This window comes from Tinamus guttatus, unplaced genomic scaffold, assembly GCF_059628265.1.
Source record: "Tinamus guttatus ecotype Peru unplaced genomic scaffold, ASM5962826v1 Tinamus_guttatus_pri_ptg000314l, whole genome shotgun sequence".
NCBI lineage: Eukaryota > Metazoa > Chordata > Aves > Tinamiformes > Tinamidae > Tinamus > Tinamus guttatus.
The window spans coordinates 6,655,522-6,672,629 of record NW_028288848.1 but is presented as its reverse complement, the minus strand read 5'-3'; the positions used below and the strand labels follow the sequence as shown (position 1 = coordinate 6,672,629).

General features: G+C 62.6%; 2 protein-coding genes across 7 annotated transcripts in view; both read left to right on the top strand.

Moving 5' to 3' along the window:
* Positions 1-198, top strand: part of ARMH3 (armadillo like helical domain containing 3) — a 121,454-nt gene extending 121,256 nt beyond the window's left edge. For 3 of the 4 annotated variants that reach the window (XM_088528701.1, XM_088528700.1, XM_088528699.1), the window contains one exon: positions 36-198. In XM_088528701.1, coding sequence (XP_088384827.1) covers positions 36-128 — 93 coding nt within the window. In that variant the 3' untranslated portion in view covers positions 129-198. The remainder of the gene's footprint in view (positions 1-35) is intronic. The other variant, XR_015913594.1, reaches the window with a different exon arrangement.
* Positions 199-8,512: 8,314 nt separating this feature from the next.
* KCNIP2 (potassium voltage-gated channel interacting protein 2) overlaps positions 8,513-17,108 on the top strand; it is a 29,551-nt gene continuing 20,955 nt past the window's right edge. For 2 of the 3 annotated variants that reach the window (XM_088528687.1, XM_088528685.1), the window contains exon 1: positions 8,513-8,645. In XM_088528687.1, coding sequence (XP_088384813.1) covers positions 8,573-8,645 — 73 coding nt within the window. In that variant the 5' untranslated portion in view covers positions 8,513-8,572. The remainder of the gene's footprint in view (positions 8,646-17,108) is intronic. The other variant, XM_088528688.1, reaches the window with a different exon arrangement.

Sequence of the window (17,108 nt, the reverse complement as noted above, 5' to 3'; positions counted from 1 at the left end):
TTCTTGGCTAAAATGTCTTGTTTTCTCTTCGCCAGGTTCGGTCCATCAGCATTAATGTGAGGAAGAACCTCGCGTTCAACACACTGAGCCAGGAGCTCCTGCTGAAAGAATTCTCCACCATCTCGTGAACCGGGGCACGGCCTCCGCGCAGGGCTGAGCAGACACGGGCCTGGCCGGCGGGGACACTGCACGTCTGCGGCCGGTGCGCCCTGCCTGCCGCCTGCATAAAGGGACTGCGTTTCTGCTGGGGGGGAAGCCTTGCTGCTGTGTGTTTGATCCCAAAGGAGTGTGTTCCAAGAGAAATGTGGCTCAGGAGAGGTGATTGCCGTGTGGAGGAGGAGGAGGAGGGAGCAATTTTGCAAGGTGCCATCGGGGTGGGCAGCTCTTCCTGGCGAGTAGCAATGGGAGATTCCCTCTGCAGCCTCAGGGAAGATGCACTGAAAACCTTTGTAGCAGAGCTGAGGAAAGCTCACAACCAAAACAATAAAGCCAGTCCATTGTGTGAGGCAATTCTGGGTTGAGATTGCTCGCCTGCTCTATAGGGTAGATCTCTGCCCCCAGGTAAAGGCCATTTTTTTTAAGTCAGACTGGATCAATCCTTTGTCCAACATTTTGTAGGTCAAATCCACTGCCATCCTGCAACAGGTTTCAGTATCCTTGGGAATGGTATTGGGGTATAAAACAGGTTTCTTAAGGAGCAGGCCCTGCTTACTGTTGGACACTGGTGTCAGAAGGTTTAAACCAGCCCTCATTATTACTGGAGAAAAACTTTGTCTGCAAAATTGCTGGCTTATAGGGTTCTGTCTGAGATGATATGCAAGGATATGGGTCATCAGAGAACTTGGTAACTGAAACCATCTTTGTTTTGGGTCACTGTTGTTTCCAGTAGCTCATCTCATCTCTGCTGTTTCTAAGGTTGTTGGGATTTTTTTTAAGCTGTTGTATTTTCTTGGGGCAGGGGAGAGGCCAAATCCTTCCTCCTGTTCCCTACAGTGCCCATCAGAGACTGCATTGCGACAATCTTCCTCTTCCTCATAGCAATTCCTGCTTTGCACAGGTTTGTAGCTGTTGAGTGAACTTCATGAGCTAAGAAGTCCCCATTTCTTCCCTAGAGTGTAGCTTGTAGCTACTACAATTAAAATGTAGCTGGAGAAGTAGTTACTTAATTTTCTAGCTTGAACACCAGTCTTCGCGAAATGACTTACAGCAACAGTGTGCTGAGACCCGACAAGAACTTCCTAGGGAAGAGCTCCAGGATGATGCTCTAAGAGCAGGGCCACAGGGAGCCCTTCCTGCTCAAGAGAGGTGCCCGGGTGAGACGGAGCCCGCTCAGGAATAGACCCGCTCTCTGTTCATGCACCCTCAGCTCCCAGCAGTGACAGTAAGACCTGCCCTGACTTACAGCTTGAACGGAGAAGTTATTTATATCCCAGATCCACCCTTTTTTTTTTTTTTTTTCCTAGAAAAAAAAATGTTAAAAAGTGCCTAGTCCTGCTCTTAGCCTCCTAGGTTGGAGTAGTGTGAGTGGTGTGAACATCATGCTCATTCTCTGCCATTTTTTTGGCAAAGCTTATTTGGGCTAACACATGTTAATGAAATTAATGTTTCAGCTTTGCCTGCCGTAAGCATGAGATTTTGAATACTACATCCTTGGCCACCCACAGGCCACAAATCCAGACGAGGAGTGTGGGTTTTCCTTGGGGGTACCAGCTCTCCCAGCAGAGGATGCTTTTCCTCAGCTCTAAATTGTTTGGCTTTTATCAGCTGAAGCCAGGCGCCCGTGTTTGCTTTCCTGCTGGTGGTGCGTCAGAGGGATGGCGTTTGGGAGGGCAAGCGGGCTCCATAAAATCCCTGTGCTTGTGAGCAGACCAGGGCATATAGAAGAGGCCCACTTCTCCAGGGGCAACTGGAGGTGATGGATGGACTAGAGCATCTCATCCCAGGAGAGGCTGAGAGCGCTGTGACTGTAGCTGTGAGAAGACAAGAGTTGGGAGGATCTGATCAACGTTTATAAATAACTCATGGGAGAGTGACGAGAGGGTGAAACAAGACCCTGCGCAGTGGTGCCCAGTGACTGGACGAGAGGCAAGAGGCACAGGTCAAAACGCAAGAAACTCCACTTGAATGTAAGAAAACACTTCCATACTCTGAGCGTGATTGAAGGCTGGAACAGGTTGCAAAGAGGTTGTGGAGTCTCTATCCTTGGAGCTACTCGAAACCTGACTGGACCTGGCCTTGGAGGGCCTGCTCTAGCTGATCCTGCTTGGGCAGGAGGTTGGACCAGACGATCTCCAGACGTGTCCCAACTGGTCTGTGATTCTGATTCTGTAAATGAATGGTGCTGCTTTGCAGCTCATGGCACTGTTGTCTGCAGTGCAAAGGGGGAGCTCTTACTGTGCTGTCTCCTTCCTTTGGGGGGGTTTCCTTCCCAAGGGTGGCTTGAGTTGCCTCCTTTGATCTGGCGCTGGCACCACCACTGTGGGAGCATCAAATCAACTAAGTGTCCCTGTGCCTCCTTTTCCTTGATCCTGTTTAGGGCTGTGGACTGTGCCCTGGAGCAGCTCCTGAGGGTGGCCCTCAGCAAAGGCTGAGCTGGGGAAGCCTGTGACACATCCCCTTGTCGCACTGTCACGGAACCGAGCGCTGTAAATGGATGTACATACAAACCTGGAGCTCAATAAATAGCAGAGCCCTGTCCCCTTGGCGTGTGCCGTGTCGGTTCTTGCAGGGGTGAGCAGGGCACTTTGGGGAGGCGCTGCAGGATCCTGGGGTGTCCTCCCCGCGCTGCCAGATGCTGAGTGTGTGGGTGAGGGCCATGTGCGGGGTGGCCCTGTCACCCGCTTGGTGGCACAGCAGCCAATCCCGCTGCAAATTGGGGTGTTTAGTTCATCGCCACAACACCTGTCCTTGGGTTTGAGGCCAGCTTGAACAGCGCAGAAAGTCGTTTAACTCCAGTGTTCAGCCTCAATGTGACTTGTGGCTCTGAACTTTCCTGCATCTGATCTGAACAGTTGAGTAAATTTTATTATGCCTAATTCATAATCCAGTCTATTATTGGAAGAGCTGTTTTTAAGGCTTGGAGAATGTGGGGAGAAATCAGATTGCTGCCTTTAAATTAGGCAGCTGCTGCAGGGAGACAAATATTTTACAAAATAATGACCAAATTCTGTAGGAGAAAAATTGAGTTTGAGCTAAACTTTGGAAGGAGTTATTAAAAATTGATTTGTAAGTGCCAGTGTGGTTTTTGGTACCAGCTCTCCTTCCCCAGCTCTTACAGGTGCCATTTTTCATGCACCGGTGGGAGGCAGCTCACGTCCCGCACTGACCTCCCCGCGCCTCCCTGGCCCGCTCGGGGCCGGCTGGAGCTCTCCAAGCTCCTTCCCGAGCAAAGCGGGGCCCGGAGCTCTCTCCCAAGGGGCGCTCGGCCCTCCCGCGTGCCCCATTCGCCTCCCCTGCTTCCCACCCGTGTGCAGTCGAGCCCGGAGAGCAGGGGAGCCTGCGTCCGTCCCCGCTGCCGCCCGGCGCAGCGTGGGCTCCGTCGTCCCTGCGGGGTCGCGGCTGCTGTCCGGCGTCACGGGGCTGGTGTGGGGCCAGCAGCCTGCAGGTGAGATGCACAGCGGGCTCTTGGCCATGGCAAGCAGCGCTCTGCCTCCCTGTCAGCGCTAATGCCTCTCCGTTATTTATTCTCATCCCTCCTCTGGACTCTGTTTCCCTGCTCAGTGCTTGGTGGGATGAGCAGGCGCTGCATGCTCTGTGCGCCGGACAGGGTCGTGCTGGGCAGAGTCTGTCTCTTTGGGCGTCATGGGGCTTAGGGCAGGCTCCAACCGGTGCTGTAACCTCCAAGGAAAGGGGCAAAGCTCCGCCTGGGGAGCTGCAGGCACAAAAGGATCGCAGAGAGGATCAACTTTTCCCCCAGGACTTGCCCTTTTCCTGAGGAGGGAGGGCAGACACAAGCCCAGGCGTTAGGCAGAGCCGGGCCCGCGGGCTGCAGAGGGGCTGCAGCGGGGAGCCAGCCGGCCGCGCTGGGCCGCGTTTCCCGCGGCTGCCGCACACGGGCTGGGGACAGGCAGCCTGGCCACGGGGCCCCGGGGGACGGCCGTGTGTGCCAGCAGCGCGCGCCGTGTCCCCTGCCGTCTGTCGCGCCAGGCTGCGCGGGGACCATCGCCGCCGAGCCTGGCGCTGGCTGCGGGAGCAGCCCGGCAGCTCGGGCGCAGACGAGCCCCCATCTCCTCAGCAGCCCAGGGCTCCGGCCCCGCAGCGGCTGCTGCCGTCACAGCGTGTCCCAGGGGGGCAGGCGGGAGTCCCAGCTCCGGTGGGAGCCGCCGCGGCTCCGATCCCGCTCTGTCCTCCGCGCTCGGCGGCTGCCGGCCGGGCTGCGCTCCGCGGCCTCTGCTCCCCCGTGCTGTCCCTCCAGGGCTAATTGAATCATGTGGCTGGAAATTGAATCCAATTGAATAGATTAAATGAGGCGGGTTTGCCGCTCGCTGCAGCACAGCTCGGAGCCTTGCCAGCTCGCTGCCGGGGGCCGGGAGCTCCCTGGGGTCCCGAGGGCGATGGGGAGGCTGCGGCGCGATGTGCAGGGACCCTCGTGCCCCCGCAGGGCTGGGCTCCTCTCCAGCTCCGCTTTCCAGCTGAGCCTTCATCCCTTTCGCCACGGAGCCCTGCTGGGTCCCAGGGCTGGCAGCTCACTCTGCTACAGCCCAGCACAGGTTGGGCTTTGCTAGTTCCCTCTCGGAGCAATTAGTGGCTAATTAGTGGGAGCCCCCCTGCTCCAGGGTTCAGCCAGGCCCTGCGCAGGTTCTCGGTGTGGGGGTGAGGACGCTCCAGTGATGGGGCCGCACACTGGCCCTTGGCTTTGCCCTGCGCAGCGGCTCCGAGCCCCTTGCCGTCCCAGCCCCCCGCAAGCGCTGGTGCCCCTGCCCAGGCCCGCGGCCCCTCTGCACCCTGGTTTGGCCCCTTTACTGTGGCTGTTTTCAGGACGGATTTGAGTCCTCCTGCTGCAAAGCTCCTGGGAGGCTGGAAAAGAGACATGAGCTGCAGACACAATCCAAGGGCACCAAGCGCTCCAAGGCTGCCACCGCAGCAGGGACATCCCCTCCCGCGGAGCTGAGCTAAGCCATGACTGGGGGGAGCTGCCCTTGCAGCGCAGGAGGCCGCGTGCCCGTCTGCTCGCGGCTGGAAGCACCGCGTCCTGCAGCACAGGAGCTTCCTGGCAGCACGTGGAGTGGCACCGGCCACGGGGCTGCTGCCCCACGGATTTCCCTTCGCCTCCTTAGTGAGCCTCAAGAGAGGCTCTTCTTCACTGGAGATACTCACAACCCACCTGGGCGCAGTCCTGGGTGCAGTTTTCTTGGTGTCCTGCTTGAGCAGGAGATTGGAGTAGATTGTTTCCAGAGGTCTCCTCCCACTCAACCATCCCGTGAAACTTGTCGTTCTCCATGTCCTGGCCCTCCCGGGCAAGCTGGAATCCTCAGTCCTGGGGCCAATGCCAGCAGGTGGCTGCTGTTTTCATTTGGGTCCTTGGAGGCTGGGTAAAGGGAGCAGGTGAATTTGGGCAAAGTACCTGGTTCCCCTTCAGTGAGCCCTTCCAAACAATCCTGCTGCTTTGCCCTTGTTTTGCACCAGTTTTGCAGCAGCAGCAGAGAAGGGATGAGGCCGGGAGCAGAGCCTCATGGCAGGAGTGGGGAATCCCTCCCCGCTGGCTGAGCGAGGCGGGTGACCAGCTTTCGAGGATGCAACGTGTGATGCTAAGTCCCTTCTCCCTCCCGCGCACTCAGATTTCTCCCACCTGCTGTTTTGCATTTTGCAAATGCAGCCCCCCCTCTCCTGCAGCCCTCCCCTTCACAAGGCTCACCCGGCAGCTTGCAGGCATCTGTTCCTCCCGTAGATCTGCGGGATTTTTAGGAGCTCAAATTCTCCCCAGGTCTGAATCTCACAGTGGCTCTCACCTCCCTGCGTGTCCCTGCTGGGTGGTGCCTGCAGGAGCTAGGTGGGTTTGCAGAAAGGGAGTCGCTGGATCAAAGGGTCAGCAGTTCCCCCCTGCTCCTTCCCCAGCTGCTGGTCCCTGTCCTGGGGACTCTCAGCTCCTGCCAGGAGCCCATGCCCAGGGATGAGCATTTTAGTTGCCCAGTGGGTTCCATGGGCAGCTTCCCAAGCTCTGAGGAAGGGAAGCCGCCACCAAGTCCCACATCCCAGCTCGGCACATGCTCACGAGGCCTCGTCCTGGCGGGCAGCAGGGCTGTCCCTAAACTTGTCCCTAAACTTGAGCCCAGAGGCACCCGGTGACCGCAGCCAAAATAAGATTAATGGCATGTGCTGAGAGCACGTCCCGAGGATGGCTCTTGCTGACAGTGGCTTTAAAATACTGTTAACAATGAATAACGCACCGTGATTTAAAGCACTTGGCAATTACATCTCTGTTTGAAATTTCCTGAAGATAGGATCAGGCTTCTGAGCTCTGCTCCCTGCTTTTCCAATAGAATTAATAAGGATGGAGATATGCAATTAGACAAGGCGGAGGCTGCACGGGCAGATCAATGCCGTGTGGTTACCTAATGAAGTGTCAAATTGCATCTTTTTCTGTCCCCGCTGCCCCCGGCAGAGCCGCCGCCAGCTCCTTCTGGGGGGTTTGTGGCTCGGGCTCCTGCCTGGGGCGGCAGCTCCCTTGTGCCCCAGCCCGGTGTGGTGATGCCGAATGCTCCTTTCCAGCCTTGCTCACGTGGACGGGAGCAGCTTGAGGTCGTCCTAGGTTTGGTGCAGAGTCTGGGGACTCTTCCATGGGGCTCTGCAGGAACCGGTGCACCCGGCAGTGCTGGGAGCAAGCGTCCCGGAGCTGGAACCGCGTGTCCTCAGGCCACCTGGTGAGCCTCACAGCCGCCTCTGTGACTGTTCTGTGTGTCCCACAGCCCCGGCTCCCACTGCCCAGAGCAGGCTGTGCCTTTCCCGCAAGGAACAAGGCTCCCAGGCCAAGAGCCGTGAATCCCAGCAAGGCTCCTGGCACCCACTAACAAGAGTGCCTGTGAGCGGAGGGCCCCTCAGCTGTCCGGACACCCTGGGGTGGGCTTGGTGCCCCGTCTTGCCCCGCAGCACCCGCACTCCCGCTCTGCCCAGCTCAGCAGGGCGCCTCGCGCTCGCCTGCGGCAGCGGCAGCTCTTAGCAGAGATAAAAATAGCCGCGTTTCCTCCCCACGGACCGCGGATGGCAGAGGTGAAAACCTGCCCCGGGCGGCTCTGCCAGGCCCTCACGTCAGGGCCGCCCCTGGCGCGCGGCTCCGCTGCCGAAACCCTGCTGGGCACCCACACCGGGCACCACGCGGCTGCCCGGGAGCCCCTCAGCCCCGCGCTGAGCCCAGGGCTCACGGCCGGGCTGCGGGGAGGGCTGGGGGAGCGCGTTTCCCCCGGCGTTCTCCAAGCCTTCCTCCGCCGCGCTTTCCTCGCTAAATGGCTCTTATTTTTAGATGCAGGCAGTTGCTAAGCATCGCTGCTTCGCTAAGGCGGCTTCTTTCATGGCTTGACACCAAAGCACGCTGACAACACGCTGCCGCCGCAGCGCCCGCCCGCCCTCCCCGCCGCGCCAGCCCCGTGCCTGCGGCCCGCGGCTCGTGGAGGGGCCCGGGGCGGCCGGGGGGCGAGTGCCCAGCGTGGGGCTCTGTCGTGGCGGGGGCTGCTGCCTCTGCCCAGGGCGAGGGCCACAGGCGGCATCGCTGGGACTGGCATCGTAATGCAGTGGGGGGCAGTGGGATGCAGGGCCCGGGGCCACGTGTGCCCAGCTCCTCTCCTGGCAGCTCCTGCAGGCTGTGCTGCTGCTTCACCCGCTCCTTGCAATCGCCCGGGACAAAGTCACCCCAGTGGGGGCCGGCAGGGGAGCCTGTGTCCCTGCTCAGCCCTTGGGCCGCAGGACTGCAGAGAGCCACCAGCCCTGCGCTGCACAGGGTGGCAAGGTATGGTGCTCCTGCCTCGGCAATTCCCAGTCCAAAAGTGACTTCTCCCTGTGGCCCCTGGGAGCATCCTGGTTTGGGAGCTGACACTCCGGGAGCGCCCCATGTCCACCCTATCTCCCGTCCTTCTCCTTCCTGGGAGACCTCCGGTCGCTATTGAGGGCTCATCAGGCTGCTCTGAGGCTCCCCCGATCCGACGCCACCTCCGGCTGCGCCCGGGCATCGGGAGCTCTTGACCGGGCTCTTCCCGGGAGCCTCCCCTTGGGGCAGCCCCGGGGGTCCTGCAGCCCCCGCCCAGCCTCGGCTGTGCCTCAGTTTCCCCGCGGGGTTTGCAACAGGGGCCGGGCCGGCGGCTCCGCGAGGAGGCGGGGAGGGAAGGAAGGAAGGGAAGGAAGGAGGGAAGGAGGGAGGGGGCGGCCGTGCCCAGCCCCGGCGGCGGCGGGCGCGGGGCGCGGGGCGGCGCGCGCTCCTGCGAGCCGAGCGGAGCGGCGCGGAGCGCGGAGCGGAGCCGAGCGGCGCTGCCGGCCCCTCGCCGGGCGCCTCCCGCCGCGGGGAGCGCCGGGGGCGGCGGGGCGGGGGCGGGCGGCGGAGCCGTCCCGGTTCCCCCCCCCGGCCGCCGCTCCCCGCCGCGGGAAGATGCGGAGCAAGGGCAGGAAGGAGAGTCTGTCCGACTCGCGGGACCTGGACGGCTCCTACGACCAGCTCACGGGTGAGTGGCGCCCGCCGCGGGAAGGTGCAGCAGCCGCTCGGGACCACGGCGCGGGGGCCCGGCCCGGCCCGGCCCGGCCCGCTTGCAGAGCTGCCCCCGCCCGCCCCGCTTCCCCGCGCGCCTCGCCCGGGGCGGGGGGGGGGCCGGGGCTGCAGCAGAGCGACGGTCCCGGTCCCGGGGCGGAGTCGGGGGGGTCCCGCGGTGCCTTGGGGAAGTCGCCCCCGGGCGGGTTTGCAAAAAGCCTCTGCAAAAGGCCCCCTCCTCGCTCCCTCCTACCCCCTTGCTCCCTCCTACCCCCGGGCAGCAGGGCACAGGGATCCCTTCCAGCCCCGCCAGGCTGCCCTCTGTCACTCCCGCTCCTGAGCTCGTCTGGACAGCGGGGTTTCGTGATGGGCACCCTCCACTAGGCCTTAACCCCCCGCCACATCCCGGGGTGCAGTGAGGTTGCCCAAGGTGGCTCTTGCCACTCTGCAGCTCCCTGGCAGTCCCCTCCTGTGTCTCCCCCACCTAGGGACGAGTGCAGCCTCCTGCCAGGGCAGGGATGCTTTGCCTCGGGGCTGGAGTAGGGTGCCTGTGAAGTGGGTGCTTTTGGGACAAGGAGAGCAGATGTGACCCTATTGGGTCCCTAGCAGGGAAGCACCCAGCTTCCCAAGTCACACCACCAATGTCCATCCATCACACCCTGTCCCCTCCTGTCCCCTGGCAAAGCGGCTGCGCTGGAGCTGGGGACTCCCTGGCTCCCCCACGGAGGGACCATCAGGCCAAATCTCACCCCCTTCCAAGGCCTCTGTCCCAGCAGCTGTGAAACAGGGCGGCAGTTCCCCCTTGGGGCGGCAGTTCCTCCCTGCCCCATGGGGCTGCGTCGGAGCCAATGTGCCAGTGCTGGGTACCTGGCACCCAAGGCACCGGGGCCCGTGCACGGGTGGCTCCCGAGTCCCGGCCGTGCTTGTCCTGCCAGGATGTGGCAAGGCAGGAGCCGTCGCTCCGGAGCTGCTCCGCGCAGGGGGATGCTGCTCGGCTGCCGGCGCGGCCGTGCTGCAGGAAAGATATTTTTGAGCTGTGTAGGAACTCGAAACCCACACACAACTTTTGGTTTCTCCGGTAACTTTGAAATGCCCATATGGGTTTAAATCAAACCAAGGTTAAAAATAAACTTCAGTCTCTCCGAGGCTGAGACCTTTTCTGCCTGGGCTTGCAAACGAGCAGCAGAGCCCTGGGCAGAGGGGAGCAGGCAGCTCTGCCGGCCCCTGCCCGCTCCCCAGCGTGGGACACTGAGGCACGGGACAGGCCAGGGCTCGTTTTCCAGCTGCCAGGACAGAGCCAGGTTCCTGGGGTGGGAGCTGGTCCCGCTGCGTTCCTGCAGTTTCCACCTGCATTGGCTTTCTGGCGCTGGCTGTGTACGGCGAAGGTGTCCCTGCTTCCACGCGCACCTCAGTGAGGAAAAGTTGTTTTTCTGCAGGAAAACCATGGCAGTGATGGGGAAGGGAGGAGAAGGGGGTGCAGCCTGAGCTCAGGGAAGGCTGCAATGGCTCCAGGCCACGTCTCATAACCAGCCTGGACTCCTTGAGTTCCCTCTGGGGACGTGGTGGGGACCTGGCACCCAAGGGAGCCATAGGGTTTTGTAGCAAAGTCCTGAGCAAGCAGTGGAGGTGGGTGTTCCCTCCCTCTCCGAGCATTTGTAACTCAGGCCAGTCTGGGGACAAGCACGGGCAGGTTGGGATTTTCCTGGGGCTTTGGGGCACCTCGATGCCCTGCTCCATGGGGACATCTGCGAGGCAAGGAGGGCTCAGCGAGAGAGTGCTTGGTGTGGGGAGGGGAGAGAGACCCACAGCTGCTCCAGTGATTGCTGGGGCAACAGCGGGTGCTGCTGCCTCCCCAGAGACAGAGATGGGGAGATGAGGCTCCCGTCTGTGCACACAGGGAGTAGGGTGGAAAATGCCCCAGTCAAAAGCAGAAGAGCTCAGAGTGGAAACCCAGAGCACCATCCCCGACAAGCCATTGATTTACACAAAACAAAATAAAATAAATATCAGGTGGAAATCGCAGCACGGAGCAACACTCCCTCCTCAGCACCGTTTTGGCGCCCTGGGCGCTGGCGGGAGCAGCCGCGGGCTGCCGAGCGCTGCACGTGGATGTGTGTGTGAGCCCCGCGAGCGAGTGAATGGAAGCGGCGCCGCGGGCGGCGCGCGGGGAGGGCGCCGGGACCGCGCGGGGAGGGCGCCGGGGCCACCGGGGACCCTGCGGGCCCGACCGTGCGCGGGGGCCCCGGGCATCACGCTGAGGAGGGAAGCGCGCACGCTGCGCCGCTAGGAATTAAAGCAGTCCATTCCCGGGATATTTAGATGACGCTGGCGAGAAATAAAAGCCACCCATAAATTACATTACTCCCCCAGCCCTCTAATGCCACAAGTGATTACTGTGCGAGCAGAGCCCGGGCCGGTGCCTCGGGAGCGCTCTGGCCACAGCCCGCGGCACAGGAGCGATGGCAGAGGACCAGAGCAACGGAGGTACCGCGGCCCCGAGCCCGGCATCGCCCGCGCAGAGGGGCCCTGCGGCTCTCCTGGCCACGGCAACCTTGGGATCCCCTTGGAGGACTTGCTGGGGTGCAGTATTACTGTGGGGCGGTGGCGGCCCTGGGGTCTCCCCCGTAACAGTGTGGGTGTGTGGGGTGCTGGAGCAGCAGGATGGAGAGGGCTGGGTGTGAGGTGGGCGCGAGGCTGGCTGTGGGGATGCGTGCGTGTGCGTGCGGATGCGTGTGCGTGCGGATGCGTGTGCGTGCGGATGCGTATGCGTGTGCGTGCTGCCATGCGTGCGAATGTGTCCCGGGGGGCTCGGGACAGGAGTGTGTCTGAGACCACAGCAGCGCTTCGCCAGTGCCCAGAGCCGCCTTTCCCTTCCCCTGCACGTGAGGGTGCCCGGGACACGGCTGGCACCCGCTCTGTCCCGCTCCTGTGTGCGCACGGGGCCTGGCAGGGCCATCCCCTTGGGAGAAGCGCCCGGGAGGGCTGACACGCACTTGGAGGGCTTTCACGGGCCCCAACTCGAAGGCTGCCACGCATCCGAGACTGCTCCTGCTGCCCGGGGTGCCCGTGGGAGCCGATCCCCTGCCCATCTCCCGCTCCCCCGGCCACGCTGCTGCCGCCCCCGCGCCCTCCCCTCCGGGCCGGGCCACGTCCCCGGGGTGGGCACGGCGAGGGGACGCCCAGGGGTGCCCCTGCGTGGCGGCGCCGTGCGCTGACGGACACTGCACCTTCCCAGGGCCCGGGAGCGCTGCCTGCCTCTGCCTCGTGTGTCTGCTGCCTCCCCCGCGCCTGCCCCCGCCTCGGCCCCTTTGCTGTCCTGGCTTGTCTGCAGCCCCCTGCCCGCCTCGGCCGGGGGCCATTGGCCTCGCACGCCGCGGGGCAGCGCCCGGGGCCACGCGGTTGTTCTTGGCCTCCCGCGTCCCAGCTCGGAGGCACATTCAGGGCTGAGCACGGGAAGCACTGGGGGATCTCTGGCCCAAACGCGTTGCTTCCTGCTGTGCTGGCGGGGCCCAAATGTGCCCTGCTCCTCGGATGGGCCGCGCTGGTCCCAGCGGAGCCTCGCGCCTTGGCCGTGTGTCGCGCTGCAGAGGAGGGCAGGGACCCCCGAGCGGAGCTGCCCCTCCTGCCCGTGCTGGCTGCGCTCATTAGCGGTGTTTTCATTAGGAGAAGTGGTTCGGTGTCATTTAAGCCAAATTGCTGTGCTTGGGAGATGATAAATCCATCTGCTGGCAAATCGCTCTCCTGCCGCCGGCATGGATCCTGGCCCTGGGCTTTAATCGTGCTGCAGATGAATGAGCCTCTGGTGAAATGAATCTCTCTGATGGGCCCCGAGTGCGGGGCGGGCTGAGCCGGGCCGGCTGCCTCCCTGACGCCACGGTGAGGGGCTCTGTCTTGTGGCGAGGGGATCCAGGGCCTCTGATGAGACCCACGGGGGTTATTTCTGAGCAGGCACGGGGCTGTGAAGCAGCTCCCCAGCAGGAGACGGCAGCAGGACTGCGGGTCCTATTTAACCCGTGACCCTCGTGGGCATCGCCTAGGGGAGAGTGGCAGTGCATGGGGTGGGTGACCCTGTGCCTGGAGGCCCTCTGGAGCAGCCCTGGCCTGGGAGAGCTGCAGGAGGCTCTTAGGAGGATGTTCAAGGCCTCTGGGCTGCTCTGGCTCTGTTTGATTCTGGCTTTTAAGTAAATTCGCCTTTTGCTTCAAATTAAAGCGGGTTGGCGCGGCCCCCAAGGGACCCGAGTAAGTAATTAGCTTGTTTGGAGATGGAGCCGGCAGCGGGGAGACGGGGGCAGGACGCTGCCGTGGGCAGCCTGGGCTGCCGGCGCGGGAGCAGGGGGATGGCGTCCCCGGGTTTTGGTCTTCCCAAAGGTTTCTTTTCTCAGCTGGGTGCACAGGCGCCCTTGGGGCAGCAGCACCGCACACGTGTGTGCGCTTGTGCGCGCCGTCACCCTGTCGCCCCTCTCCTGCGCGCCCGGCCGCAGCCTCCGCGCTCGTCCCGGTGCGGATCCGGGCCGGCAGCCCGTGCCCACGGGAGCGAGGCGGCCGTGGCGCCCGGCTGGGCAGCGGGCCGTGGCGCTCGGCGAGCCGGCATCGCTCCCGGCCCCGCGACGGCGCCGGCGTCTGCGTGCGGAGAGAGACGGGGTCCCGTCTGCGCCCGCAGCTGGGGACACCGGGCTCCTGGGGACAGGCTGAGCACACGTGGCTGGGGCAGGGGACTCAGCTCCGAGTGCAGCTGCTGTGGGGCCGATTCCCGCTCCGGCCCCGCTCCCATCCATGTGGGAGCTCTAAGAATCCTGGGCTGCGACTGGGACGAGCTGGTGGCTTTGCCCCCCAACAGGAGGCAGTGGTGCAAGTGACAGGTCGGGCACTGCAGAGTTGTGTCCCCATCCCCTGTGAATCCCAGGAGTTCTGGTGCCGCCGCCAAAAGAAGGGCAGGGGATGCTCAGGCCTTTGCAGCCCGGCAGGGCTGAGGGCTGGTGCCGGCTGGCGGCAGGGATGGATGGATCTGCCCACGGTCTCTCCCCAGGGAGCGGGTCACTGGCAGCCCACGGGCTGCAGCTCCGTGTCGTTGTGGGCAGTCAGCAGGGCAGGGTCCCCATCCAGGACAGGCTCCTGAAGAGAGATTGAGCAGGGAAAAGGGGACAGGATGGGCTGCCCTGTGCCATGTCCCCCTGGAGCCATGGTCCTCTCCGTGCAGTGTGGGAGTGCTGCCGGGATAGGAGCATCCTGGGACTGGGAACACCATCCGGTGACAGCAGTGTTCCCACTGGGAGCAACCTGGGATATTGGCAAGACTCTGTCACTGCGCCTCTGTGGGCAGAAAGGGGACCCTGCCTCCGTCTCCAGGCCCTGTGCCCCACTGCAGGACATGGATGCGTCTGCTCCCTTAACTGCACTTTCTCCGTGTCCAGGCCCATGAGTTTGGACACTGCTCATGTCCCTCACTGGGGTCTCCGGACGGAGCCGTCTCCCCCCTGCTCTGCCGAGCCCGGCCTCAGGCTGGGCCCCGGAGCTGCGGATCTCCGTGCGAGCCGGGGAGAGCGCGTGGCCTCCTCACTAACAAGATTAGAGAGACGAGCTGCTCTCCTGGTCCTCTCAGATAATCACTTCTTGCTAGATTGATTGTTTTTTTTAAATTGCATTGCTTACCGAAAGCCTCTAAATGCCTTTAAAGGCACTAATCTGCCTGGTCCTCTGCAAGGGTCCCCCACCCTGGGGCTCCTTGGCAGCGGTTTTGCCAAGTCCCTCGAGCCGTGTGTGCCCCAGGGGGTGCTTGGGCTGGCCTGGTGGTGACGGCAGGGACATCCATCCTGGAGGTGCTCCCGGGACAGGGCAGAGCTGGGGCTGCTGGTGGGAGCGCCCGGAGGTCTGGTGGCATCTGCCATAGGGTCGCGGCCACGTCTGGCGAATGCTGCATCCCTTGAGAATGTCACACCTTGCGTTTGCAGCTGGTCCCCATGTCCCCTGGGGGCTGTGCCTGCCGGGCCACCCACTGTCCCCTGGGACCATCATCCGGGGGCGTCTCCTGCTTTCCTCCCTACTCTCCATCGGGAAGTGCCTCGGAGGCGGCTGGCAGCCTGCTCGTGGGCTGTGCCGGCCCCGCAGCTTCGCTCCCGGCTCGTGCATCTCCCCTCCGCCGGGCAAAGTGAGTCACTCGCAGGCACCAGGAATCATTCATGTCATTTCCCCCTTTGCCGCAAAGTCATTAATGCGAGTGGAATAATTTGTTACATAACAAGAGGATCAGTAAGAGCACCCGCCGCCGGGAGCAGCGTCGCCCGGCTCCTCTGGGCACAGTGGCCTTAGGGACCTGACGGCTGCCCTGGGAGAGGGCAGGGAGCGGGTGATTTCTGGGATGATCCCTTGTTTCAGCCCTGGATGTTTTCCCAAATCATCTCCAGGTGTTTTCCCAAGTAGGTCCCAGGTGTCTTCCCAAAGACACAGAGTCTCTCCAGGGTATGGCCTTGTCTCTGTGGCTGCCTGTCCTGCTCACCAAGAGGCTCATTCTGGCTGCATCCCAAACTGCATCCCGGCTGCATACCAGACTGCATCCCGGCTGCCCATGCTCTGCTGGGCGTGGACGTGCCGGCAGAGCTGTCACTCTCAAGCGTCCAGGCTCCGGATCTGGGATGCTTTGCATCCCTGGGGTGTGTTTGGCAGGGGGGATCTCGCCACCTTCGCCCGCCGTAGCTTGGGACCACGAGGGTGCTGTTGCACCAGGACCAGCGCCTGTCGATGCTCTGGACCGTGGCACATCCAGCCCCTTCCCCGCCATGGGGGCAGACGAGGGTGAGGAGGCCTTTCCTGGCAAAGAGACATCGTGGGAGCACGTGGCCAGGCTGCCTCCCCCCAGGGTTAATTTCCTTCTCTCCCACGCTCGGCCGGGCATTAATTTAAAGACGCTGCAGTTGCAGTGGGGAGACCTAAGAGGATTGGGCTGAGAGCAGGAGGATTTAGTGAAGGGAAGGGCTGGGGATGGCGGAGGGGCAGCAGGCAAGGGGAGGAGGTGGCCGTGCGCTCCCTGCACATCCTGGCTGCGATGCCCTTGTCCGTGGGCAGGGGCTGCAGACAGGGGCTGTGGGGATATCCACCCTGCACAGCATCCACCTTGGGCTTCTCCAAGGAGGAAAGCTGCAGGATGCCCCAGGTGTCCCCAGATACAGGGACTTTGTCCCTTCACACCAGCCATGCAGTGAGTTTTCTCTGCCTGGGGCTGATCAGGGATGGAGGAGGCAACGTTTAATATTTCGAAGTGGCTCATTGCAAACCCACCGCTGCCTGCGGCTGGTTGTGCCCCAGGACCATGGGAAGGGCAAGATGGGGACACTGAGTGCCTCCCACCACCACTTGTTTTCTCAGCCTGGCTGTAATTACAGCCTCCTGTTGCTCCCCGCATAATACATCTTTGCTTTTAGCACCTCTTAATTAAATAATCTAAATAAAGGTGGGGAAGCGAGGGGCCATTAACCCGTCACTTGCTGATGCAGAGGACCCAGTGCTGCTGGTGGAGGGTTGGGGGATGAGGCCAGGGCGCTGGTGCTGGAGGATGCCAGGGTTTGGCATCGAGGCCTGCGGGTTTGTACATGCTGTGTGGTGTGGAGAGGGGCTTCAAAATCCCTGGAGAAAGCACGTGGGGAGAGGACGGTGGTTGCAGCATGTCCCCGGGTGACCAACACCTTCGCTTGCAGTGTCTGTGTCTCCATCCCGGAGGAGGTGCCCTGGGCACAAGGCCCACGGCCCCGTCCCGGTGCTGCTCCCTGTTTTGAAGTGGCCCACGCAGAGCCCAGGGGACCTGCCAGGCGCCCCGTTGTGCCCATGCTGTGGCAGCAGAGCCAGCTACAGCCCTGCTAGAGATGCCTGGCGCGCTGGGGCTGCGGGAGGACTTCCCGGGCGCACCCCGTCCTGCGTGATGGATTAGGGAAAGGCCGGATCTGACAGCGCCGGCCTCCGCCCTAGACGAAGCGCTGCGACGAGCTGCGGCTGGTCGGCCCAGCCTGTCGTGGAGACCGATGAGTGTCGCAGACAAGTCCCCAGCCCGGGAGCATCCTCTTCCCAGGCGCAATCCCTCTGTATGGAGCCCCAGCTTCTGCTCTTCCTTGTGCAAGCAGCGTCTCGTGCTGGGCCTGGTGGTTTCGATGTCACGTGTGGGGCGAGGGCAGCTCTTTGCACCGGTGCTGAAATGTGCAGCACGTGTGTCTGGGGTGGCAGGGGCACCTCCTGCACCTGGGGATGGAGCCTCCTCGCTTGCCTGCGTCCCCCAGATTTGCAGTGAGGGCCTCACTCTGTGCAGACGGAAGCCTTAGGGCACCTTTCATCCCGGCTTACCTGAGCCTGGAGCAGAAGCGGGATTTGGAGGCAATCCTCGCAATGGGGAGGCCGCCCGCTAATCATAGCCACGGCTCGTGCTTTGCGGGAGCCTCCGTGAGTTGTCCCTCGAGCC